Here is a 27,454-nt window from a genome sequence, read left to right on the forward strand (position 1 = left end):
CAGAAAAAAATAGTAAAAAGGCAAAGACGAAGGGTAAAAATGCATTTCTAAAACAACAAAACACAAAAGCAATTTGATATGATACAAAACAATACAAAAATACATTTCTATAAGGTTGTTTTCTACAAGAAAAATTACAACAAAAAAAACATTATAGTTGGCAATAATATTCATATATTTACAGCACTCTATTTGCAAATACAATGTAAGACAAGTGAGAGATAAATAGAGAGAAAGAGAGAAGGAAGCATAAAACTTCTTTCTTTACTGTTTTTTTTTTTTACTTGTAATCATGTTAAACGTGTTAAGAGTTACGAGCTAAGATTTATCTTTAATCAATTTAAATGGTACGTGTGTTGTGCGCGTCGTGTTTCCTAAAAGAAGAAAAACACTCGATTGAATAGAACTGAATTTGGATCGATTGAATAATAATTATGAAATAAACGAAACTAGATGAATTACACTATTTACTTGTGAAGAAAAGTAAGTGAAAACAATCTTTATTTCTTTCGGATCCGAACTTAAGTGAGAAAAGCAAATCAAGCTGAACGTTTCCCATTTTTTAATTGTGTTTTTTTATGGCAAACTCTTTTTTATTTCGATTGTACCGAACCAGTTGTAGCTGTAGTAGTAGTTGTAGTAGTAATAGTAATAGTAGTTGCAGTAGTAATTGTAATAATAATAGGTGGTATATGTGCTTGATCACATACACAGCGAACCAGAAGAAGAAAGGTCTGGTCCGGGCCGTTTTTTTCTCTCTTGTTTTGTTTGTAGTAATAGTAACATTCACCATTCACAATTTGTAACACTCGTGGCATTTTTCCCCCGCATTTTCCCCTCTGTTTTTTTTTGTATTCCTAACTATAGTTATGGACTGTACTACTTACTTACACACCTCTAAAACACTACACTAAAATCTGTCCATTTCTCTTCCTGGTTTGTCGGTAGTGTTTGCATTTGAGACGGATTAGTTTTGAAAGTTTTGTGGTGGAAAATATTTACACAATATACGTGGGGGGGGTGCCTTTCCAGGTTTCCTTTTCTAATAGAAAGTATAATACAAAACAAATGCTTCCACCAAACTTTTTTGCTGAAACTCACACATGTGTACAATGGTTTTTAGTCTTTCTGTTTCTTAAACGGGGAAGGAAGGAGGTTTTTTCAACAATACATTAACGAAGTTAATTTGTTTTCTTTCGTTTTATTTTTGAAGCCTTCTTCTTCTTCTCCTTTTAATTTGAATTTTAATAACAAGGCGCCATTTTATTCCTGTTTCGAGTTTCTTTTCTTTTTTCTTTTTGCTGTTTTTGTTTTTACCACATTTTTCTTATATTTTTCTTGTTCTGTCTGGTACTTTGTTTCAACAGAGTGTGTTTTTCTTTTGCCGTATCGTATCGAAACCGACTTAAAGAGAGTTTTGGAAAGTTTTGTTTTTAAATATTTGTGTTGTTCTTTTTACCATTCCTTTTTTTCGCTCTTTTTTCTTACTCTCTTTGTTGTACGATTTTTTTCTCTCACTAAAATAGTAGTTTTTGTATAATAATATTACACCAAGCCGGATATTATGTGTCAAAACCCTGCAGCAATCTATCGCTTTTCACTAGAATCCCAAAATATCCTTAGCTAACTTACTAAATATACGTTTATTCTAGTTTTTCTTTTTGTTGTAAAGTTCCATCTGTTTGTGTTATTATTCCTTTCTTCTCCTCTTGTTTTACCACCGAAAATAGGGTGTTTGGTTTTTATTGTATTTATATTTTTCTTTTGTAATCGATTCGTATCTTACTTTTTGACGGTGTGTGTTGGCAAGAGTTTTCTCTTGTTTTTTTTTTATTTTTTTTTTGGCGCATTCTGGTCTATATTTCACGCAAGATCATGCTGTTTCTACTATCTAACAAATACAACGATACCCTCACACATGCGTGTAAGGTGTGCTCTGGTTGATTGGCAAAACACAGTACTGACCAGACGCATTGGTTCTCGGTGAAAACCAAACGTTCCCATTTACATGAATCTCTACTGAAAAATTTAAATTAATTTAAACCATTTTTTCCATATCCTTTTTTTCATAATTCACCAAACTTGATTGGTCACACACGTGTGTCATGATTCTCCCCCTACCCTCGTTGCAAATGCCCTCCTCCCTGAACACCTATACAGCGCATTCATCTATACGTTAACGCACCTCTTCCCTCTTATTAACCCTAGTCTAGTAATTTCCTACTCTCCCTTTGTCCCCCGCCATACCACACTCCTGTAAAGGGATTTTGGGATAAATTGGAATGTGTTTCTTACAAAGTTTTATTTTTACTTTACACTGTCACTTATCAGAACCCGAGACTATAATGAGACGGTAACTCAAGACTGTATGTGTGTATCCTCTCTCTCTCTCTCTTTCGAAAGCCCCAATTTATCTAATAATAATCACACTATCCATCCGCCAGCGTCACAGGACTCTTTTTTAACAGGCCAACAGGACACCACCGGTGTCAGTGACACGCTGATCGAATCGGCACCGTCGACTATCGAACGCCACTTCGGATCATTTCTCCTTCAGTAGCTGGTTGAGGAAATCGATTTCGAACTGCTGCTGCTGAATCGCTTTGTTCTGGTTTTTGACGATCTTCCGACAGGCAAACAGCTCCTTGAGCGTTTGCTCGTACTTTTCCTTGTAGTCGACGTTGATCTCCTCCACGCCGCTACCGTTCGCGTTCACGCTGTGGATGCTGTTGTTGTTGATGTTCGGCGTGGTGGTGACGCTGTTGGTGGCCGGCGTTACGGTAAGCTCCGACTTGAGCGACGGTGGTATGACCGCTTCCACCTTGGCGACCTTCAGCTTCTGGTGGTACGCGTAGTCTTCGTCGGCCGAGTTTTGATAGCTCGAGTCAGCTTCGGACGATTCTGGCGAACGTGTGGCGAGAAACAACAAACAGAAAGAGGGGATATTAGTCAGGAGGGGAAAGCTTGTTGAGAGGTTTGAGAATATTAGTAGACTTAGCCCAGTGTTCCCTAAGAACTTCAGCAAATTGAGCTAAGGATCTCTCTAGGACGCAAATCAATATCTTGGTTAGAGATATCGTACGAAGGTTAGATCGTCGAATATGTTTTGATCAGTCAGCCAGTACCTCAATGATTCAGAGATGGAGGCTTATGGAACTATACTCGCTAGAAGTCATCAGTGATCTTCTCTGAGATCAAAAATCTTTGACAAACTGCCCAAAACTCACAGAACCTTCCAATTCGCTTTCGTAAAATGGTTCCTCTGAAGAATGAATCACATGTTATGCTTAAAAATAGTATTTGAAGAATCGCAAAAGCATCCCCATTCCGTCGAAAGCATTAATCTGACAATGTTTTACATGCGTAATCGCTAGGCGCTATCCGTTTTACACCTACTTCACCTTCAAAGTCCAAAAAGGCAAAAATCACGCAAACCAATCATTGGTCGTAAGTCTAATTTTATTATCTTTTCGTAGACGGACTGTGTCTTTGCCCACGTCAAGGCTTCCCCGGAGCAGTTCTGGGAATACTCTGTTTCCGATAAGACAGAGCATCTCTTCAACCGCCTGTTTTCTCCTTTGTTCCAGCTTCTAAGCAAAGGTCATACTCCACCCCCCCCCCCCTCCACCCCACCGTAAAATCGTGGGTCAATGGGCTTTCGGGTGGACAATTGTTGCGGTGACGGATAACGAACGCTTCAACGCCTTTGATGGTGATAACATCGGCGAACAAGGAAATGTGGGTTGTAGATTCTTCGCTCGTTTTCAGTTCCCACGCTTAATCACTGCCGGTTGGTGGCTGGTTGGCGCCTAAGTTAAGCAACGCCTGATCGTGACTGAAGTGACCACTCTTACACAGGGCAAGATCATCCTCGCCTTACATAATTATGATCGATTGATTAAAGGTATGCGTAATTTACTCCACTTTTTTTCCTTCCCCTTTTTCTATGTATCTCCGCAAACGGTAAAGAAAAGGAAACACATCAATAGAACTGGTTACTGGCAACTTTTTGTTGTTGTTGTTTACCCATTCAACGACAAACAGGCGGACAAGCGCGATGAAGAGAGGATAGGAATAGAGAAAAACATGTTTTTCATGCTGCTGATGCATTTCGCGTCACCATGCAATGGCCTCTTCACACTGTATAGGTATGTGTGCGTTCGGTTTGTATCCATTAAGATGGCTAAAATTAACCTACCACCCCCACACAACCCATCGACCCCGATCCAACCTGATGCCGTGTTGGGTGGAAAAATATTGAAAAGGAAACATTTGCCGCCCCGTTATGCTGCTGCTGCTGCTGCTGCTACTTCGCCCCTCCTCTACTTCCTCCCCCCCCCCCCCACACACACACACACACACACTCCTTCCAACCGCGATCGTCAAGGTCAAATGCGCGAAGAAATAAAACCGGTTCTCTTTGCGTGTTTTAATGCTGCGCTGCCGCGTTTGCAAGGGCAAGTGTGACCGTGGACTTGATCGTGATTAGTTACCAAGGCATTAGTTATAAGCTCCCCTTTGGAAAGACGATGCCACGAAGCAGACGTGCGTCACGTGTACACGCCGAAGAGGTATTGGATTTGAAAAGAAGACGTCCTCATTGCGTGATCATTTAAAATCTATCTAGTATAGAAGGGTAAGACGTTCGAGGAGCCTCCCATTGAACAACCCCAATAAAAGAGAGAGAAAAAACATAAAAGCATAATAAAGTGCTAGCAAGAAAAACGGAAAAGAAAAACAGAATAGAATGAATGGGGAACAGAAAACAAATAAAGCAAGAAACAAAACACGTGATGATGATCATAGCGAAGCCAGCGATCAAAAAGTAGGTAAAAGATGGCTAGCAAAAGTGGGAAACAACACACGCGGAATCAAAACAAAACAACGTGCTTTTCCTTGGCGTTTGTGTGTTTTGCTTGCTTTTCTTTTTCTACATTCTTGCGTGCCTCTGTTTGCGTGTGTATGCTTAAAGTGATGATTAATAAGGAAAAAGCACGCGCAGAACTGCATACTTTCATTTTCATTCTGCTTGTTGTGATGAAAATAAATCCACTTCAGGAGAGACGATTAGCGAGATGGATAGGAAAGGAAGAGTTAATAGAGAAGCAAAGGTAAAGAGTGTTAAAAACCGGCTACTTTTTCGGTAAATCCACCCTCCCGTTTTATAGCGAGAAGAGTGTATTGAACTGGCCCTGTCCAATGGTAGGAATTTTATTAGCATTATGTATGTATGTCATACGGGAAGCATGACATGGCCTTAGACATAAGTGGTGGACGGTGAAGAAAACGGTGGGTCTAAAACGTCATACTAGTTCCATTGTGTCCTCGCTTTTTCGCTCTCTCTCTCTCTCTCCCCTTCTCTCTCTACCGGGTCACATATTTTGAATCCATTTGTTTACGTGGGGCGCGAATCGGCAAGGGTGGTTTTCGTAGTGCTCTGTGTGTGTTTGTGTTTCGCATTGTGTCGTTGTCGTCATCTTCTTAGACGTCACTTCACTTTCATTCATTCAACAAACACACACACAAGGCGGGGGGAGGGAGGGGGGTGGTATCTAATAAATGGAAATGGTGAGTGTGTGTGTGTGCACACTCTCCTTGTTTGCCATCTGATAAGAGCTCGAATCCCGTCCGAGCACATGCGGCGTTTTGTTTTGAACTATTTTCTTTATGCTCCAGTCTACTGTCTACCAGCAAAGAGAGCATAAGTTCAAGAGAAAGAGAGAAAAACCACCCCTTAAACAGGTGGTAGAAAAGAAAATGCCTTTGTATGGGAGTGCTTTTAAGTATGTATTTGAGAGAGAGAGAGAAAAACACAACACAAGAGCGTGAAAAAAGTGCGTGTGCAAATGTTGTGTCTTGTGTTGTGCGCAAACGCCACACACACCGTGGTGGTGGTGACGGTGGTCGCTTGTTGCGTGTGACCGTGTTTTGTTCTTGGGCTTGTTTCACGTGCGTCTGTGTTTTCTATTTTTGCACAACACACATTCTTCGCAAAATTTCTCTCTCTCTCTCTCTCTCTCTCTCTCACTACGCAAATATTTTAAATCGAGTTACATGAACTTCAAAGGAAAACCCCACCAATAATGTCTTTTCCTCCCCGTGTCTTTTCCCTCAAAAACATTCTTTATGCTCCTCAAATTTTCTTCCCTTTTATTTCCCTTTTTCATTACTGTTGGTCCACACTAGGTCAATAGAGAAACGGAAAAAAACCACGACCAATGACCTCTCCCTCGTGTCGCAGATTCATTCACGCACGCACGCACGCACACCGCTGTTGATGACCCAGGCATGTTCATAATCATAATAAATAGAAGGTTTTATGTCGGGTTTTAACGCATCATCTAACGGGTGAACACGTGCAAGACGTAAAAATTAAAGCAACTGGTAATGGGGGTTGGTAAAGTAAATAATGCCGTAAGAAGCAGGGATGATTTATTCTAGTACGAAGGTAAACTGATGGGACTGTTGTGCGTTACAGGACGAACCTGGAATAAACAAGGAATTGACAGGTAAAAAGTTGAAGGAATTACCTTCCAGATAGAGATATTCTAGGTCAATCGTCACCTAAATTGGAAACCTAAAGATACCATAGGATTTGCGAACCTAGACAGGCCTCTACAGCTCTCGACCTTTCATCCCCATGTCAAATCCCCAACAGCTCCAAAGACGACTCGCCACTTCACGCCCCATTGTGCATCGCACCATTTGCATGCAACGTCAGGTGGGAGGATTAAAGCTTGTCTGTCCCACTGGTTTGTGACCTTCACATACATACCACCCTCCTGACGACACTTCCAAACACCACCGCGGTAAGAAGGAAGCCCCTCACCAGGAGACAACGCACAAACACACGCACGGTTATTCCCAGTCTCGACGGTTGGCCACCACCTCTTTGTCCATCCATGCACCACGGGAGTACGTGTGTAAAAGTGGACCATCGCGAACGGGTTCAATGCAAAACCGTCCAACACAACATATATGGTGTGGTAATGCACAACATTCGTCGCAAACCGACCGTTTTTAAACGCAACACAAACAACCATACAAAAGCACATAAAATTGGGAAGAGCGAGAGCGAACAGAGAGCGAGAGTTTAACGATTTACCCCCCAATACGGGGAACGAAATCGGGATCTCTGCCGGGATCACGACGACATCGACGGCTTTGGGGTGTCGAGACGCGATTGCACATGCGTGGCTTTCCTCCCATCGAACACCCGCACCCGAGCAGTCGAGCTACCCTGCCACGGACGGACGACAGACTAGACAGATAAAGCGAATGGAAAAGGAAAAAGTACGAAAAGAACGGCGGGACGAAACGTCTGCTGCGCGCTAATACATGTAGAAGGAAGGAAGCCCCATTGTTGTTTATGTAGGTCATGTTTTGATAAAACAAAAAGCGTGAGTATGGAAGATGGAGTTTCGTCGATGTGGGGGAATTGAAATTTTCCACTTATTAGGAGTTTATCCTAAGGGTCTCCAGAATTAAAATATAAGATGAAGATCCTTTCCTCTATATGTACACTTATCACGTCCCATCAAGGCCACGTGTTGAATGAATGATTTCGCTTCTCATGTTTGGCAAAACAAAACTATTCCCCACGCAGAGCGTCAGTCAAAGAAGTTTTGGCTGTGTTGAGAAAAATGAAACGGAAAAATCGTACTCAAGCTCGCGTACATCTCTTTTCAACCTGCGTGGTAGGAAAACGCAACAGTTGGAACAGCTAATTTCACCTTCAGCTATAAGGATTCTGACAACACTTGCGCACACATTACGGAACAACTTCGGCTCGTAGCGACGGCAATGTCACCAGCAGCAGCAGCAGCAACGACAGCCATGCGCTTTTCTATCTGCCCTCTGTCTGGCTCGGTCGATCGTTTACCGTATGGCCCCACGCAGAGAAAACTCAGACACAGGGTAGAGAACGCTGAAAATCTAGGGAAAAAAGGTGGCAGAAAGAAAAGTGCCACTCTCACTCTCTTTCATTCTCGCACAATAAAGCACCCGGAGCCAGATGTTAGCGATTAGGATCCCCCCCAGCCCCATTATTACCACTCCCTCCCGAGAAGTATGCGTCCGCTCTACACATATACACACACACACACATACACACACACACTTTTATGCTCCTCTAGACACAATCGTCCACCACGCGTATGTTTTTACGTTTTTGTGAATGAACGGTTTGGTAGTAAAAGAGTATTATGGTGTGTACTTGTGACCTTAGTGTTTGCGGCGTAGGGGAACCTTGAGTGCCATTGACAGGATAACTTTAGATACTTGGAATTGGTGTACTGCTGCAGAGGTGGAACTAAACGACGGGTACAGCATGCATCGCACTATTTATTGGTTTAGTGGCGAACATCTATTTTCAGCTCGCAGGAACTCTGGGTCAACAACAAGAAGAAGCGCTTGATATGTGCTTCAGATGGAGAGTGGATAGAGCCTTCACTAATCCCTAGGCACAGCAGCCCAACATTATCATTTTGACGATGAAGTTATCTCTGTTTTAATTGCCTTCCAAAACATAAAACCCAGCTGAGTTGATGACAAAGGACCGATCTATCTCAAGACTTTCAAAGTCTTACTGCAATTCACAAGTTTCTTGGACCATCTCTGTACAATCTTTCTTGGCCACAAGAAGACATCGAAGATCACTACCTCACACCTCAAAAAACTTCAGTTCCAACATTTTTCAAGAGATTTTTTTCTTCTACCCAAAACCCCATTCCTCCATTCGTCTGTCACAATCAACTCCCCATCATCCGTGACATGCTTCGCGACGCACGGAACCATTATCGCACGACGATGGGTTTCCCCCAACCTCGAGGATCAACACAGAGACAGACGTAAAGCAGGAGAAACGTGCAAAAAAAAAAACTGCTGCGGTAAAGAGTGCCTCCGTCGGTCAGTGGAAAGAAAAAGAAGACCTCGTCACATATACATAACTCCCCCCGGGGACAGGGAGAATAGGAAAAAAGATCCAAGAAACGAAACTGCTGGCAAGATCTTCTTCCACCACCGATCACAGGCTGCTCGGAGTGTCCGGGAACACGGGGAGCAGTGGGCGGTATTGGTGGCGGTCGCCCAGCTTCATTAGTGGCTTCGCTGTGTGTTGTTTGGAGCGTAGCACAGGTGAGATGTGATGGGGCTGAAATGGCACACACATATATCTCTCGTGCCTGACCTTGATGGTGACACACCAGTCGTTAAGTCGATCGGAACCGAAAGCCACCTTACGTGCGTAATCTGCCGTGTTATCTCTGGGAGCCCGGTTGGGGAAGGGATCTCTGACTGATTGGGTTCATTAATTCTCACTAGCTTAACATTTTTACACTTTAGCTGGTCCCCCGAAAGATATCTTACAGAGACATGGTAGCATCAATTTCCATGAAGCGCATAGGCCATCCCGCAATGTCCGAGTCACGCGTAATAAGCATTCAACGAATCGTTCAGATGCACTTGCACATGATACTCGGAATGGCAGTAAGTTGGAGGAGTTATTGTGAGATAACAAATCACGCTACTAGTGGGAACTTACCTCCACCGGTCATGTCCATATCGACCATTTTCAGCCCATACTCGCTATGGTCCCGATGTTCCAAACGCCCTTTCCCGCTGCTATTATTCAGCTTGCCTTGGTGATGGTGGTTGTGGTTGTGATTGCTCACGTTGTTGTTATTGTTGTTGTTGTTGTTAGTGTTGGCACTGGATTTTTTCGTTGTCACGAGCGAGATCGCACCGCCATTACTGCTGTTGTTGGGTGACGTACCGGAACCGAAAATGGCCGGCGTGATGGACACCTGCCCGTTCACCAGTCCACCGGCAGCAAGTGCAGCCGCTTTCCGCTGCTGTTCCTTCATCTGTTGCTCCTTAATCTGTTGCTGGCGCTGGATGAGATTGGCAAGGGCGCCGGTAGGTGCTGCCAGTGGCGGTACCGCCCTATTGCGCTTCGATGAAACGGACGTCGTTGTGGGGGTACCACCGCCCAACGTTGCCTGACTTGTGGTAACCATGCTGCCACCGCTCATGGAAGAAGCGGGCCGCTTCAGGTTGGCCGGTAGACTGAAGGGCAGCGAGCTAGCGTTCGCCTGGGACTGGGCAGCGGCAGCCACGGCAGCCGCCATCATCAGCGACAGGTTGGAGTGTAGATTCGGGATCGAGGCCACGGCCGATAGGAGCTTCTCGTCGATTGGTGAGCCGGCGCCATTGCTGCTGCCACTGCCTCCTCCACCAGCACCAACACCGTTGGCGATGTGTGGTTTCACATCGCTGGTTGCTGGATTTACTGAGGGGATGGAGCCCTTCTTGAGCCTACCACGGGTTGCCCAACAATCGGAAACGTTTCAATGCAGGCAAGAACGACGACAATCCGCGCAAGGTGTTAATGAGCGTTCGTGCCAGATTTTGGAACCCATCACGGATGTGTGATTGAGGACGTGACGGACAGGCAGAAGGACGCGAAGTTCGTACCATGACGTCAGTTGGCATAAGCAGCAGCAAACGTGGCAACGCGTTTCCATTCCGGGTTTTGGGTTTGTGAGGTTTTTTGTTGTTTTGTGTGTGTGTTTGGCATCCATCACGAGATAAAGGACATCATATCATCCCAGCGAGGTCAGTTTGGATTGGTTGGGCAGGAAAAAAAACGAAAAGAATAAGTAGAAAAAACATCGTTAGGATTCATAGTAGAAGTTTGATTTTCATCTTGAATGCATTTTTTTACCAAAAATCTATCTCCCGGAACCTCAATAATCGACTTACCGGGGCTAACAGCCCAAAAACAACAGCACAGCAAAAACTCAGGAGAGAAACTACTCAGAAAAAAGCGCCCCGAGGAATACCAAGGATGGACCATAGGATGGACTGACGAGGTACGTGAATGTTAAATAGAGGACACACAACAAACTCATCTCATCTCGAATACGACGACACCGATCCTCGAAAAACCCCAAAAGAAGCGTCAGCCAGGTGACCGACCAAAAAACGTAAGCCAGCTAGCCAAGTACAAAACTTTGCCTGTCTGTCACACAGTTTTCGGTATTGATTCGAGCCCCTGCCAGCCCAGCCTGGCTGCCTGCCCGCCTGCCCGCCTGTGTAGTCTTAGAGTAAAGCGCGGAGACCATTAAGCCGTACCGAAAGCGACGGAGACGAAGAGCGTGAGAGGCACACGCACAGGTAGGAAGGAACAAGTCCACTGCCAGAAGGGTATTACAAGCCGTGGTTGGAAGAACCGAAGCGAAACCGGTGCCAACCAGCCAACCAACCTTCAATTCTTCGCTCACGCTTCTGCTTTAGCAGCGGGCCCCGAGCAGAGTTCGAGGCCAGCCGGGTCCGTTGTGCCCGTTGTGTGTCCGTGTAGTAGTCGTACCCAGCGTAAGCCTTGCGGTACAGGTAGCTGGCGTTTGGAATTGGGGTTTCACCTTTACGGATGCGTGGCAAGAGAACGGAGCCACAGCCACTGCCCAACGGACGGACACACAAACGAATTGACATTGACGCAAGGGAGAGGACACAAACGGCTGTCAAAACGTTGTCTTTTTTTTTGGGTGGGAAAGAAGGGTTTTAAGCTGAAAAACTGATGAACAGCAGATGATCTATACCCACCACCTCCACCTGGCGAAGACAAACAGGGATGGCAAAAAAGTTTCATCTCCAAAAAAATTCAATGTCCGTAAGACAGGCACGGCGTGGGTGCTACCTTCCTTTGCAGCCACTGCGAAGAGAGCCTCAAAAGGTCCCCTTCGTCTCCAGGTAATCTTCAACTCCCAGCAACGCGCAAAAAAAGGGTCGCACGAGACACAAGACAGCAGTATCTCCCCAATTTCGTAGGGATAGAAACTTTCCAACCCATGCTCAAATGTTGCTCCTTCCCCGGCAACCGCTAAGGGGTCGAGTAAATTAGTCTCTCGCCGGGCGAAACCCTCACCTTTTTGGGCAAAACCCCTGCTCGGTACCTCTCGGCAAAGAAGCACCCGGAGAAGACAATTCCTCTCGGTGCCGTACGCGAGACCGGAACAGGGAGGTTAAGGGAATGGGGGAGGGTCGTGCAAGCAAGAGTCAAGGAAATCGATTACCATTAAGTTCTCCTTCGCCGTCGTCAACGGTGTACGGTGCTGGTCGGGTCGGACGACGGTCGAGCGTACGGTGCCTCCAAATTCGTTCCCTACACACAACTTATTTTACGACAAAAACCCCCAACACGTTTGTTGGAGCTTGCGTCCGATGGAAACACATCGCCAATGATCCGGTGGTACCGCTGCCGAGCGCTAACTTCGGGGGCTGTAAGTTATTTTCATTTTGGGGAGGAAACGGGTTGACCGCTTACCGGGCGCGCGCGATCTCTTTCGCGCTCGCAATCGCTTGATGCTGGCTGGGTGCCGGCTTAACACCTCGCTCAGAGCATGCCAGCCAGCAAAAAAGCACGAGTTTCGTTTTTGAGGTTGGCAAGGTGCTCCCTCTCCCACTGTCCCCAAGGTACCCCGCCGAGCACCCTTCTCTGGGCTGTCGATAAGTTGTGCCTCACGGCGTGCGTATGTGTGCGAGTTTTTTTTTTCTTGTGGGGCACTACACCACATCACTGGCTGATCGCTCTCAACGCGGTGTAAGCGCGCGTTACGCCCGGCGGAGATGACGACGTCAACATCATCAAATGTGACCCAGCAACGGGTGAAGAAGAAAACGTACACCATCCACACACCTCTTCTCGGTGTGACTTGGGGAATACTGGGACACGGTGCGTCCCGCTTTGCAGATTCATCCTTCCCCAGAATGGGCCCCGTGTCCACGGATTCTCGTACATGTGCCACGGGGAAGAAGGCGACGATTTTTGCGACGACCGATCGGGTGTACTTCATTCGTCTTCTCGGGGGACGCTAGGATATGTCTTGGGGGAGGACCAGCCACCAAAGCGCACACCTTGTGGTGACCGAGCGCGTATGAGGAGAGTCTTTTTTTTCTGTGGACACCGAGGGAGTGCGTGTTTGTGTATATCTGCCGAGGAAGATGAGCGAAAAGAAATCAGTCTCTCCTCCGAACACCCTTCGCGGTTATGGGATGGACGTTTTTTCTTCCTCCTCAGCAACGTAAGAAGACACTGGCCAGGCAGCAAATAAATAAACACTCAACAACGCGCGCTGGGGCAGCGAGTGTACAGGAACAAAAAAAACAAAAAAATGGAAGGTTCCTTACTGGCGCAAGACTGACCATGGTGGCGATCGGGAGCAACACAGTGCAACGCGCAATTCACTTTGGTTTGGCTCTCGGGGGGCCCTGTTTTATCACTCGCAACGTTTTGAGCCTCACAGCGATTCTTGGCGGACAAGCGGAGACAAAAAAGCTTCCCACCAACACTCATCAAACTCAAAGGAATAGAGCGGGTTAGAGAATTTCTTGCCAACTCGACTCGAAAGCCCCAGAGCAATCGCCTGCCCCGAGAAGGCCATCGGATTTTGATCACCCAGGGCCGGAATATACCGCGCTGTGACAACAGTCAAATAAGAAACCCTCGAGCCAGTAACACACACACGCACACACCAGCCTGGGAAGGTTTAGCTGTGCTGCAAATGCCCAGAAAGATCCGGCGGGCAACCGAGCCGAGATGTGCGCAATACCGTCCTTCTCGGTTTTTTGTGGACCGATCAGAAAGCGCTCGGCCACGAACGGTCCAAAGGTCCAACGCATCATCATCATCATCGTCATCAGCGTCGTTACCAACCGCGTCCGGTCATCAGAGGTCCGGTCCCTCTCGTACGGTTGCGCGCCGCACTGCGCCGTACAAGCGCTTTCGGTAATCGTTCCACACCAAATCCGGTCCGAGCGGTGTATGTTCGGATCGTGTGCGTGAGGTAGAAGGAGACAGCTGGCGCAATAAAAAAAACACACACACAGAGTCCAATCTTGTTCACCCAGAAAAAAAAGGTTTTCCAAAAACTAGCAAGGTTCCCCGCTGCCTGGATCTGTCCCACTTCTCCTTGGCTCATGTCCTCCGTCCATTCCGCGCCACGTCTGGCACGGACCAGCAGCATCCCTCTGGTTCTCACCTCCACAGCACGCCAAGGATTCTCTCCCAAGGAAGCGTGGCGAAGAAACACCATTCCATTTTCGAGCTGCTGGCTAGGAGGATAACTTACCCTTGGCTGAAGAGTGTGGCATTGTTGAAGTCCGTCGACTGAAAGTGGTCCGAGCAGATGCGGGAACTTTTGTACAGATATTCGGGCCCGTTCTCGTCGTACTTTTTGTAGAGCTCCGGACGGTTGCAAAAGTCGACCCACTTTTTGCAGCTGCATTTTTGTGTGCGGACATAGGGAGAGAGAGAGAGATGAAAAGAATGGAGTAAAAACGATATTAGTAACAGGGTAAAATGAGCAGGGATGAGTTGTAGAGGGTATTGCCGAGGCCGGCTCCCTTCCCAATGTCTCCAAAAATCTAATCTTCGCTTGTTGTCTTGATTGGAAGCGGGTATGTTGGATCGTAGCCCGTAGCTTTCGGATGACGGAGGGCAAAGGGCCTTGGTGCTTGGGGTGTGGAACGATAAGCAATTAGCAGCTGTACGGTAACTTCCCTAGATTCCAGAAAGTTGCCAGGGAGGGCCTGCTACAAGGCCAGGCTGAGGTGAATGCGCATCCCAGAATTCTCCCGTGTCGCATCGGTCCACGCACCAGCACGCGCAATCTGTCAAGTTGGTTCGAGGTCGGACGGGCAGGCCCTGGCGTGATTGCCACCCAACCAGGGATCGTCGGCGTTGGCTCGTGTCGCCGAGAGCTGGTAGAAAAGAATGTCGTAATCATCGCCAATGAAAAAATCCAACATCACACATACAGTGGCGAGCGCGCGATTTCGAACTAGCTCGCTGGGGCACGCTAGTGTGGCGATCGCTTGCTCTCAGGCTCGTCGTCACCCAGAGGGGTTTGGTGGATTTCGCTTTGGCTAGCGACGAGTACGCGCCTGCGACAATGACGCCAAACAGCACACACCACCGTCGGGCCACCGACAAGTAGCGGCAGCAGCACTACTACGCACGTCCGAACACTCTGCTCGATCACCGCGGGGGCAGAGCTGGAAGTGGTGATGGGTGGAATTGGGTGTTGGTGCGGTTGTGATTGCTCGGAATGGGGCACAATGACCGACGATGACGGACGTCGGCTCTGCTGGGCACAGTTTGCCAACGATGTTACACACCGACACAGGGTGGGTTGGGTCGTCAACACAGATATGTAAGGGGGCGGGATGGTTGGAAACGGACATCGGGCAGAAGAAAAAGAATGCCACACACCGAAACCGAACGGCCGACCAAAGACCGAAACCAAGCGCGACACCACCAGGGTCGCAGGGTTGCTCGCTCGATTGGGGTACAAACCCCGTACATGCCACCACTTGTATCTGGGTTGGAAGGGAGGAGGAACGGATAGGGGAAGGGAGCCGGTGGTGGGTTGGTTGTCTGTGCGCTGTGGGGCGGCGCATTGTGGCTTCTTCTCTCCCACACACAGCAGAGCACCGGACCAAACGAATAGGGGGAGGGAACCCGGTCGGTTCGAACAGGCGATTACGGGCCGTGCACACCGACGACTTCTTGTCGCCACCATTTTGCCCGGACCCTACACCGCACCGTGCAGAGATATAGCACACCGGACGTTGTGTGCTGGCGTGCGGGGAAGCACGGTGACAAGTGCGGGGAAATAAGCTCACATACACAGACGGCAGCGATTGCTAGCTAGCGCGCGCGTCCGGGACGCGTTCGGACCTGTGCGACCGATAAGAAAAATCGTTGGAACGCCCAGCGCCCCCTCGATGCGGGTGATGATGCATGTACGGCTCGTGACGGGACGAGCATACTGTGTACCCTGTCATCGGAACACACCACCAGTCAACTCGATGTGGCCTCTATCACCAACCGCATCTACCGCCGAAGTGCTCCAGCAATTCGAACAAACTCCTCAACAAAATGGCCAACCTTTTCGGTTATGTTCTTCAAAAAACCAAGGGGTGAAGATTTTCTAAATCCCAACCCCTAACCAACGAGACCTTTGGCTTGCGAATTCCAGACCCAATAGTTCAAGGTTTCATTCGAGCACCTTCTCTACACACCCATCACAAAAAAAGGCTCCCCGAGATGCAAGAGCTGTGTGGATTGTGTGCCACGGTATCGATGAAGGACACACAACAGCAAGCCAGGCATTTGCGCGACCCATCGCGGTGTCCAATGAACGGCGAGAAAGAACGGTGGAACACAGAGCAGCAGCCGCCAAGGGGAGTTGTGGATGAAGGTTTCATTTTTCGCTCGTGGTGATCTTGTGACTGTTCTTCTTCTGCCGATCCTCCTCGATCGGTACGCTGTTGCACCACACACATGCGCACTACCGATCCCGACCTCCTCTCTGCCCATCCTACCGTGTCTTGTTGTGTGAGCTTTTTTTTTTTGGGTGATGATTCTTCATTTTCGTCTTCCTTCTTCCGAACTACTTATGCCCCTGGTGTGATGCGTCCGGTGCATCCTACAGGCTGGCCCCCTTCTGATCGTGCTCTCTTCTCTCAATTGGGCTTGCAGTACGTCCATGCATACACACACGCGCGCACACTTACCCAGTAGGTGCGCAGAAAGAAGCCGAGCAGCTGTCGTCATTTCATAGCCTGTGGAGAAACCCTCCTTGTGTCGTTCGCCAGCCAGTTAGTAGCAGCACGCCAGCTTCTGATTGCTGCCTGCTCTTATGCTTCGCTGATTATTATTGGACTCCCTCTTCCGGATCTCCCGGACCAGACAGGGCCAAGTTTCCCGGGTATGGCCAGGACTTCAAGCAAGAAGTTCAAAAAAAAAACGGAGTACAAACCACTATCCAAACCGACCCCTCATTTACGAGGCCCAGAAGGTTGAAGTTGGAATTGTTGTACCTCCACAAGAAACCACCACAGAGGAGAAGAAGTCCTGCATGCACCAAATATCAAGCTTTAAGGTCCAGCACACCGGGGCCAGTGCTTGTGTGTTAGTATCAGGGAACAAGCGTATCGATGGCTGTACGACATATGTCGTCCCATTTGGTTGGTTGGTTGTGCTTCGTTTCAGTACCTCCAATTTTCGGTACCACCAACACCAACAGTCACCAACCAAACCAAGGGAAGGGTCTCATCAATGCTTGCCAGCTGGCACGGACGACACGGCAAACCAGCCATCGCCTTGCCGGGGCTTCATCACACACACCGAAAGGGCACAGGCAAGTCGTTGGGTTTCTTTACCTCCCCCCGGTGGCCTGGTGTGCCTGGGAACGCACCAACATAAAGCAGGGTAAAAGGACTGGACTCGCAACACCTGTCAGCGTTGTCCATGTGTATTCCACTGCAGCTAGGCGCAGCTGAAGTTTAATGCGTGTCTCTTGGCTGGTTTTCGTCCCGATGCCCTGAGGCGGTATTCGAAAGGGAACGCACTCGAAAAAAAAAAACTTCAGGTTTACTTTTTTTCCTCTGCAAAAGCTTTCGCAACATTAATTATCCCTTTAAGACGGGTACAACTAGATGTATTTAGTTAAACCTCAATGGATGGATCTCAAACAAGGCAAAATTCGATTTTGCACACGAAATTCCAGAGATAACGCTTATCGAGCGTTGGGTTGTTGGAAATGTGACTCAACTCGCAACACTGTATTGCCAGATTCTGCACCATTACCAAGCGAATTGAAATTTACAACGCTTCAACGCTACGCGCCCTCTGTCCCTGATCCCTATAACCTTTGGCTTGTGGCTTGTGGGACGACTGTTTCCACGAAAAGCTCGCGATTACTAACAACAAGCTCGAACGATTAGGCTCCCTATTTTTTGAAAGCCTCCTCCTCCTCCTCCAAAATGGGACAAGAATGGGCAAAGCGAGGCACACGGGATATGCAAAGTATTAATCACCGATCGCTCGATTCCCTGCTAGTGGTGTAAACGCGTTTACATCCGATGGATCCAACAATGGTACGCGCCCGGACGCGTGGGATAGGAACGCGCGTGTGAGTCATCCCTCAAACCAGGGGAGTGACGGACGGAGTGGACCACAGGCTATCAACGGGGCATAGCAATTGGCAAACGCTCAACACGGCACGTACCACCAATGAATCTTTGGCACATAAAACTGTCCGCGTTTTGGCAGGTTAGATTTCCTCGTTGGAAAGCAATACCTTTGTGTCAGGCGCGATGGTGATAATGACCATTTGTGGGACACACGTAAGCTGGCTAGTCGGATGTTCGGGTATCTGAGGTGACTAGCTACTTAGAAGGTAATTGATTTCACGACGCGAGAAGCCCATCCATTTTCAATACATAACTCCACCAGAAAGTAAGTTGCGGAGCGTAAAATTTCTCCCTCCATGATTCATTCATCCCTTACTAAAATTAATCATCCCTAACAAGCCGTCCAAAAATAGGAAAACCTTGAAGATGGAGGAAAAAATTGGCCCCAGCTACCAGGAATTGCATGGCACCCGATAAAGATCGCAAGTTTTTCCAGGAAGTGACATGGCTTTTGCAATGTGCCGCTGCTCAATTCTTCACCATCGATCCCGATAAGAAGGTCGCTTTCGCACGTCCAGAGCTCACCGCTTCGCACGTCACGAGACCCAGAGCAGGCCGGAGCAGCAACCCAGCCACGGTTTGTTTGGGAGTTTGTTTTTCTTCTTCTTCCTTCGTCGGATGGCACACAATCAAACCTTTGGTACGTGATAACGCCACCGTGCATTACTGATACGGGTTGGGCCATGGGGATCAGGCAGGCAGGCACAGTAGTCCCCAAGTGTGAAGTTTGGATCATAAAATGATCACCCAAAAAAAAAAAAAAAGCAGAAGTCATCCGTTCGGATGTAGTTTAGAAGATACACAAGATCTCATCCAATTTCCTCGATTAGCAAGCCACAGCCGAGTAAGGCGTGCTGAAGCCCGCGATACCGCCCGATGGCCTTGCCCACAGACACATTGGTCAGAAGTCATCATGTGAGGACCGTTGTTGATGGGACTCCTCCGGTAAGTTTTTGCTCTTCCCCCACCATCACCACACGTGAGCACGCGTGTACTTAACTGCTGCACTGGGGCAAAACCGTTTCCCCAAAGCCAACACCAACCCTGTTTCTCCTTGTTCACCTGCTCCCCGAATCCACCCATCATTCACTGGTTCGCGGTGTCGTGTGTTGGTGTACTGATCGCCCTTGCAGCTGCCCTTCCGCTGCCCATCCTACCCCTGTGTGCCCTCCTGTGCTTCCGCCCAAAAGCACCTACCCTCGTGGGGCTTCTCGCTGGGGAGTTCCTAACCGACGTGTCTACTCGCACACATACATACACACACACACGTACGCCGAGTTTGTAGTGCCAGTAGGGCACCCTCGTAAAGGTTTTTTTTTCTTTCGCCGATGGCTCCAAAACGTGCTGCCCCCTGTTCTGCACCCCTCAACTCAACCGAAAGCCACAAACTCGGGAGCTGGAACTGTGGAACGACGGCTTTGTGACTGTACTGCAACACACGCACTGGATGGTAGTTCTCTCCCTCTCCCTTACTCTCTCTCTCTCTCTCACACGCTCTCTCGCGCACAAATAGGGGTGGGTTGGAGTTGGCAAGCGACCAGCAACAACAACAGCTCGATCGAGCGAGCCGGCGCAGCGAACTTGGGAATGTGTGGTTAGCTGGTTGTTTGTGAGGCACTGCTGCTGCTGCTGCTGCCAGATCCACTTGAACTAAGGAGGGTTGTGCTGGGGCTGGCAGCATACGAGACGGGGGTGTGTTAAACGCGTGATATCAGCTACTGATGATGCAGGAGGATGGCGACCGTGGGGCGCAACGGCTGGACTGGCGGACGATTACGAATGGATGTGGATTCTCGAGTTCGATTCGAGCGAACCGGAGCGCGTTTCGTGATGGTGGTGCCGCTCACCGTCGACTGCCTTGCCTACCCGCCTATTTCGTCCGTGTCATTTGTCGCGCTGCTGGTGATGCGGCACACCACCATCATCATCAGCAAGTTCCTGCGGTCCCGAGCGAACCGAAAGCGAAAACATTGCGTTGATTGGGAAAAACCACCTACCATATAGCCCTCCGTACGGTCTGTCATGCCCGGCCCACCGAAAGGAAACTCGGTGTGGAGGATGATGATGAGCAGCACCCCCCCCCCCCCCCCCTCAGCAACACTACCCCCACCCCCTCCCTTCTCCTCCACCCTTCCACAAGCAACTGCTGCTACGGGTTTGTGGAGCGCCGCTGTGTAGCGGATGCGCGTGCAACAACACCAAGAGCTAGTGCCGCGCACAACCGGAGAGAGACCATCATCATCATTCACCATCATCATGCCAAATGCCGGATGAACACCAACACAGCCAGTGCCAGCGCGCGTTTAAACATACAACGCGACACTCGCGCGATCGTGCGCCACACAGCAGTTGCGATGGATGTGATGATGATGCCAATGGCGGTCGGTCGGTCACTTGCCGGCGGTAGACGGAAGGGGGCAGAGGGGATCGCGCACGGATGGAAGGGAGGAAGGAAGTTCGGCTGGCAGTGATCATCAACATCGAACGGCTACTAATACTAGTGCAGCCCAGCAGCAGCAGCGGCAGCAGCACCAACAGAATACCCACCAAGAGAGCTCTAGTGGCGCAGCTAGCAACCGACCCAGCCAAGTTCGTCCGGTCGGTTGATTTTATCCATCGCAAGCACACACAGTTGGGGATTTTGTTTTTTTTTTCTTCCCGCCTTCGGCATGTGCGTGTGTGCTTTTTTCTTCCTTTTGTTCGTTCAGCTGCCACGGTGGAACAGGCCATGCAGAGAGCCAACAGCAGCGGTTCGGCAAGGTTTTATGGGACAAGTGGCGATCCTGTTCCGCACCTGTCACTACATCCTCTGGGAGACGTTTCCAGCACCAGCACCAAGAGTTGTATACTGAGAATGCGCCAGAATCCACCCCCGAAAGGTCATCCGATCATTCTGGAAGCGATCGATCGATAGCGAGATTTGAAGTATCGCCCTGGACCGAATGTTGGGTGAGTGAAACCTACGAAAATCTGCGCATATTGAACTTGTCGAACTCTTGCTACGTTTTCTTAGAAACTCAATAATTGTGGAGAGACAACGAGAAAGGAAATTTGTAAAAGCAGTTCACTTTTATCAAAGATCCCGGAGATCCTCAAGTGTAGTGAAAATTAGAACCTAACCACCTAACTTTTCCACAATTTTCATCAAGTATTTTTCTCGGGAAAACGAAACAAATATTTTCTTTACATGCCAAAAAAGGAATTCTTGTTCTTCAAAATGGATTCGTTCCCCGGGCATGGGTTCCCAACGTACCATGGAAACTCCCAAATCGTTGTTCAATCATCGAGAGTTTCTGGCACCGCCATGGTCAGCAAGAAAATAAAAAAAAAGGGAAGGATTTCTTCCTCCACCGCCTCCGATCGGGAGGTTGATGGTTAGTGTCGAAACCGTAGCCCGTAGCGAACCGCTCGGAAAGGAAACCGTGACAGGGAGGCCTCGATTACACCCCGGCCATCCCACGCTACGAAGCGGAGCACATCGGCAACTTTGCCACGCCAGCTGCCAGTGTATAAATTGAAGGAATACGAGCGTCCGTTTGGCCAAGCGAGAGAGAGAGAGCGAGAGAGAGAGAGAGAGTGGGACACAAACAGCTAGAGTTAGGTATTTCACCCCTCGAAATTCAACCATGGCCATAGGAACACACACACACACAAGCGCTACGCTTCACGGGAAAGCATTCCCAAGGCCTCATGTACCCGGTCGTCGATGGGTTTCATCATCGTGTGCTGCACCCGGGTATAGGAAATGGAATCCGAAACGAGGTGACGTCGGTGACGGGGACCCGCCAGGGTATACCGGACGGCTACAGAAACCAACCATAAAAAAAAATCCCCGAGAAAAGCCCAAAAACCCTAACCGATGAAGGTGACCCAAACGATGCGCGCAGCGCGCATATAGAAGATACACACACCCAGGGACGGATGGAATGGAACGTATATATTCGGGCTCTTTCCTTTCCCAAACAGCGAGTTTTTGTACAGCGTGTGTCGGTGCGTTCCGTGTCGGTCCGAAAACGCCAAAGCGAAGAGGACGGTACGGTAACAGCAATAGCAGCAGCAGACGCAGCACACACCAGAGCAAAACGGCTCGGCAAAAACCCCTGGCCTTTGCGGCCCTTTTTGGTGGAAGAGAGGGAGGAACACTCCCAAGTCCCAAGTTCCAATGCCCATGCCCATGCCCGGCCGACAGCGGACGGCTCTACACAGCAACGTCGGCGCTGGTGCTGCTGCTGCTGCTGCTGCTGATGATGGCAGATGGTCCTTTTTCCAACTTCCTTTCGCTCGTTTCGCCAGCCAGCCGCCAGCCAGCCCACCCGGCCCGTTTCCTTGCCTTGCGCCCTTTTTTTCTCCCCTTGGTATTTGGCTTTCCTCGACGTCCGGGAGGCGTCGTCCCCTTCATTTTCCTTCGTTCGCTTTCTTCGCACAGCCCGCAGGCCACAGGATCATCGTTCGGGATCCCGTCTCTTCCTTCCTTGGCCGCTTGCGTACCAGCGTGTTGTCGTGTGTCGTTACCACCGTTCACATTGCTTCTATGGTACGGGGAACTTCAGCGAAACCATCTCGACTCGGCTGGGACGCCCTAAACGCGGGTAAGGACTCCCGAACGTTTCATCGGTTTTATTTTTTTTTTTTTTTGTTGGGATTCGGCTGTACCTTCACCATAGTCTCGGTAACATCGACAACACTGTCGTCCCTGACATGCCAGGTGGAAATATATCCATTTCTTGGTCCCAGAGCGAACTGCGGTTACCAACCAATATGGTGGTGTCTGGAGGAAATGTGTTCCAGGTCCAGATAAAGGGAAGGAAAGCGAAACTAGCTCACATCCGGCCGTCAAGAATATGCCGTTCGGTAGGTACTCCGGCTGACGCATCCGGTCGCATTAGTTGTTACTGCTGAGACTAGAATTTCTGGACACATAGTGCAACAATCTGCTTAGGAGTTGGACGAACGATTCAAATCCCCAAAAACCTTACACCAAGTTATCAACATTCAGCATAGAGAACGAGCAGAAGAATCTGCACTACATGAGGACTTTACTTACAGTTCGGCGTCTCGCGGGAAGCGAAAATAGGATCGTGTATTGGCCTGGTTGAGCAGCTGCCGATTACGACAGCCAAGGACGAGACAGTGACTTCCGGAGATTTTTCCCATCTCCGCGTTGCTTACTTACACACACACACACACAAACACACGTACACCCACACACACACACTTGGACACTTCCACTAGCTCACGTGGATACTGATAACTAAAGACTGATAAACGCTCTTGCAAGCAAGTGTGACGTACCAGATGTCACACTCCACGACGCACTTTATTGATCACTTTCGGAAGCTGGAATGTGGCTCTGTAAATGAGGTAGATGAGCACTGAACCGATTAGTGGTGCAAATCAAAACAAAACAAAACACTGCTGACTCCACACACTTGTGCACTTGTGTTGTGTTCCTCTGAGCGCCGGGGCCTGAGATTGTACGAGGCTATGCATCCGGCGTCCTTAGTAACGACACCGCGAATGGCGACCATGGACAGCAGTACATCTCGTGAGCTTCTTCCCTGCTCCCCACCTAACAGCCCATCCATTCCTTCCCTACTCTCTCACCCTCTCCCGCTCTCTTTCTGTCACTCTCGAGCAGATTCTCGTCGTCGGAAGCACGTCGTCAACCCCCGATTAACCGGATCTCCACACCAAATCGTTGGACGGCACGGAGGTTTCGTGGCCCTTCCTTTGTCTTCACCAGCCTAAGGGGAGATGTGCTGGAGGAGGAAAAAAAAACCCTCCAAAGACGCACACATATACCTTCCGAGATGGATGTGACGCCAAACTCCCGCTTCCCTAGGTCACCCCGTGTGCGACAAGGCAAGAGCTGGAGCGAAAGAAAGAAAGAGACCGGGCACAGTGCGGGAGGTACGTTTGTGTGACACAATGGCGATGGGACGGCCGCGTGCTGTGTTTGTGCGTTGGTGCCCAGTTCAACGATAAATCGCCGAGGGTGAGCAGATTTCCCTTTTTTGCTTCCCTTTTTTGCTCTTCCCCACCGCTACATACTCTCCACACCGGAACAAAGCACACGCACCTCGGTACCCACAGCCCTTCCCCTCTCCTGCCTCCCAGTTCTGTTCCCCCCGTCAGCTCGATGGGTTTTCGAACTAAGGGGGTTCCAAATGCCGACCCGAGTGTGCTGCGGTTTCCGGTACACAAACACACAAAACCACGGTCTTTCGTTGGGATGGATGGATGGGATGGTTTTTTTTTCTCGCTTAGCATTAATTCCTTTCCACATGTACACACACACACACACTCATACACATAACCGCTGGGATGCCCGGGATGACGGTCGCCCGGGATTTTGATTTCCAGTTGGAGGACAAATTCCCTTTAAAAAGGAAGGTGGTTCGTGGAAGTAGGAAGGAGGGGGGGGGGGGATGACGTGAGCGGATAAAATGCGAGTGACCGTTTGACCGTGCGTGTGTATGTGTGGGGGAGTGATTCGTCGGCCCAATATCGATAACAATAACAATACCACTAATCGTTTAATCATTGACCGGGCAATCGACACACACACACATATATATATATATGTATATACAGCTGTACACATCAAGAACGGTAATGGACAAAGAAGGACACTGTGCAACCGGAACGCACAGCAGCGCCTTGCAAATCTTACGTACGCATCAAAAACACACACACACACACACAAACACGCGCGCAAAGAATCGTATCTTTTTTCCCACAGTATGCAGTTGGGCACGCACGCACGCACGAATCGCCGATAAGGGAAATAAACAAACACGTGAACCACGGGTACCGGGACCGGATATACGAGAACCGAGCAAACACACGCGTGCGTCCTCGGTAGTGTCTCACTTACAATTGACCACTTCACTATGGTGGTTGTTTTGAGCGAGAAGCGCATCTCGTGTAATGTAGCGAGAGAGAGAGAGAGGGAGAGAAAATGGCAGAAAATTATGTTTTACAGGGCACAGCAATCTAACGCAAAACAAATTATGAACTAAATTTTTATTTATTTATTTTAAAACCCGAATTATGTGCTAGTAGGGTTTGGAATATTCTAAACCTTTTTTTAATTTTGAGTAAAATACTAATTAACCATTTATTACAACAATTACAAACAAGCAAGTGGTGATAATATTCCAATGTACGAACCCTGCTTAGTGTAAAAATATGCTCGCGAGAGAAGCTGAGAGAGCGCAGAAATTGCGAGAGTGGGAAATCTTTTTTTGAGCCCTTAAGGTACTTTTATACGCCGGATTGTTTATGCTTTGAAACCCTACAACAGTCTTAAGGTGCAGTGAGTGTGTGTAGTATGGCGGTTTATCGTTATTTCGCTAACGAATGCAAAGAAATGTGTTATTTTTTATAAACTAAAAATATCTTCGATCTAAGGTTCGATCTTTGAAGACTTAAAATTTACTCAAAAACCCCACGAAACGACAGTATTGAAGAGATGTGTAAACTAGTTTGATTCTGACCACTTCTGGCTACCGGAATCGCATACAAAACCGGAGTCTTTCGTCCTGGGAATCTTTCTGGGCATTCCAACATAAAAAGCTTCGCTATTTTACCGTGGTTTTCAACCACGGTGAAATTCCTGGTTCCCAAATTCCTGGTTCCAGCCAGCCTATTAAAACGAAACGTACATAGCCTCCTTCCAGCTAATGAGAGGAATTGCATTCATTTTTCCTGGACGCAGCTATTTCGTGCTTAATTTTCCGCTTTCCTTGTACAGCCACCTTGTCAGCATAATGCCAGAAAGCGCGTCTCCATCCGTTGGATCATCGTCAAATACTTTCCCGTAACAATTCAGCCATTTCCCTTTAAACCAAACTCATCCTAATATGGTCACCCCCGCCTGGAACCAGATCCTGGAACACGTCAATCGATAAATCACGGACGAGAACTCTTCCCGGGGGTTGAAAATGCGTTCCCTCTCGTAAACTTCGACCCGAGAGCCAAATATCTGCGAAACAATCCCTGACCCTAAATATCGATCGATAGCAGCCATCCGCCAATGCCAGCCAGCATTCCCGCGGCAAGCATCCTTCCTGCTCACCCAAGAATTTGCCCTCATGGCTATCAAAAACAGCTATTTCGGAAGGAGTAGTTAGGATAGGGAGGAAACCAAAAAAAACTCCACCAACACAGGCGTACCACAGTTCACTACTTCTTGCGCCACTTCTTGCTTGCGTCTTCGGACTTAACATCCACCGAAAAGCATCCCTGACGCGTTAACCGACCCCTGGCAATAAGATGTTTTTTTTTTCTCCAACACTAGAGGAAAGATATGATGGAGACAGTGGAGGTGAAAGTCAAGAGGCGAGGGAAGAAGAGAAAGCAAAAAAACTTTTCCAACCCCTCCGAGTAAACTGCGGCACAAGTTTTCATCCCGAAAAACCTCGAAGATGATGTGACGGCGCCCCTGCACTGGACCAAAAACAGCGCGTTGGAGGAAACTTTACCAAGAACCCCTCGAACATAATGGATTCCTAGGCGGTGAAATGGGTTCCCGCTTGCTTTGACTTTCGTTTCGCCGACGTCAGTGTTCTCGTCGTAAATCGAGGTGAAAAGTCCAGCTAATCGCTTGCAGTGAGAGCAGGAAAGACACCAAACGCTTGTTGCTATGGTAGTACAGATTCAACGGATGCTACTAGTTTTGCTAGATCTAGGCGATTGCTCACCATAACGGGGCGATCAGCTTTGGGGTTTTATGGTGGTGTACTTTTTCACCTAAAACGTGTTCCAGTTCTGTTTTTTTTTTTATTGAGAGACGAACGAACGATACATTGGAAAATTAAGAAAAAAGATCCAAGGAGCCATGGTTGCCATAGTAACTGTGATGGAGCAGCTATTGCGATATTTGGAACACCGTCCTTCTAATAAGTAGAAATCCCATCCTCCTTAGCTAAGAACACAGACCAGAGTTCCATTACTTCATCCCAAGCCAGGCAAGCGAATGGAAAATTTTCCACTGTACCCAGATTCTGACAAAAAACAAAAATCGTGACCATCGTACGACGAAACACTTAAGAAACATAGCCACGGCTATGAAGCAGGCGTGTAGGATGTGGAAGCTTTTCTCCTCTCAGCTCTCAGAAGCCAACGGTTGCTTATCGATCCAAAACTGTGCACCAGTTCCCGTCAACTTTTGCCCCAAGTAGTTGGAGCGGTTGCTATGGTATTATTTGCGGTTAGGCAATGCCGACTCCAGCCAACGAGCGATACAAGATTTTGTGTCATATTTGGGATAATGCGCTACTTACATGACAACATCCTTCGGAAAGCAGTACAAGCTGCAGTACGGGCTTCGGCTGTTTGTACAACCCTTCACGGAGCAGTAGGATGGTGGCATGGTAACGGACTGCTGATCTTCTTTACGCCTCGTGAACGC

General features: G+C 48.5%; 1 protein-coding gene across 2 annotated transcripts in view; it reads right to left on the bottom strand.

The window, feature by feature from the left end:
- Nucleotides 1–27,454, bottom strand: part of LOC126562211 (1-phosphatidylinositol 3-phosphate 5-kinase-like) — a 48,219-nt gene extending 20,765 nt beyond the window's left edge. The window contains exons 1-4 of one of the 2 annotated variants that reach the window (XM_050218656.1): nucleotides 27,327–27,454; nucleotides 14,130–14,279; nucleotides 9,542–10,314; nucleotides 2,500–2,901 (exon numbers count right to left, since the gene is read on the bottom strand). In XM_050218656.1, coding sequence (XP_050074613.1) covers nucleotides 2,543–2,901; nucleotides 9,542–10,314; nucleotides 14,130–14,279; nucleotides 27,327–27,415 — 1,371 coding nt within the window. In that variant the 5' untranslated portion in view covers nucleotides 27,416–27,454 and the 3' untranslated portion in view covers nucleotides 2,500–2,542. Of the gene's footprint in view, nucleotides 1–2,499; nucleotides 2,902–9,541; nucleotides 10,315–14,129; nucleotides 14,280–23,083; nucleotides 23,248–27,326 lie in introns of those variants that run through there. The other variant, XM_050218655.1, reaches the window with a different exon arrangement.

Source organism: Anopheles maculipalpis, chromosome 3RL, assembly GCF_943734695.1.
Source record: "Anopheles maculipalpis chromosome 3RL, idAnoMacuDA_375_x, whole genome shotgun sequence".
In the NCBI taxonomy this organism is placed as follows: domain Eukaryota; kingdom Metazoa; phylum Arthropoda; class Insecta; order Diptera; family Culicidae; genus Anopheles; species Anopheles maculipalpis.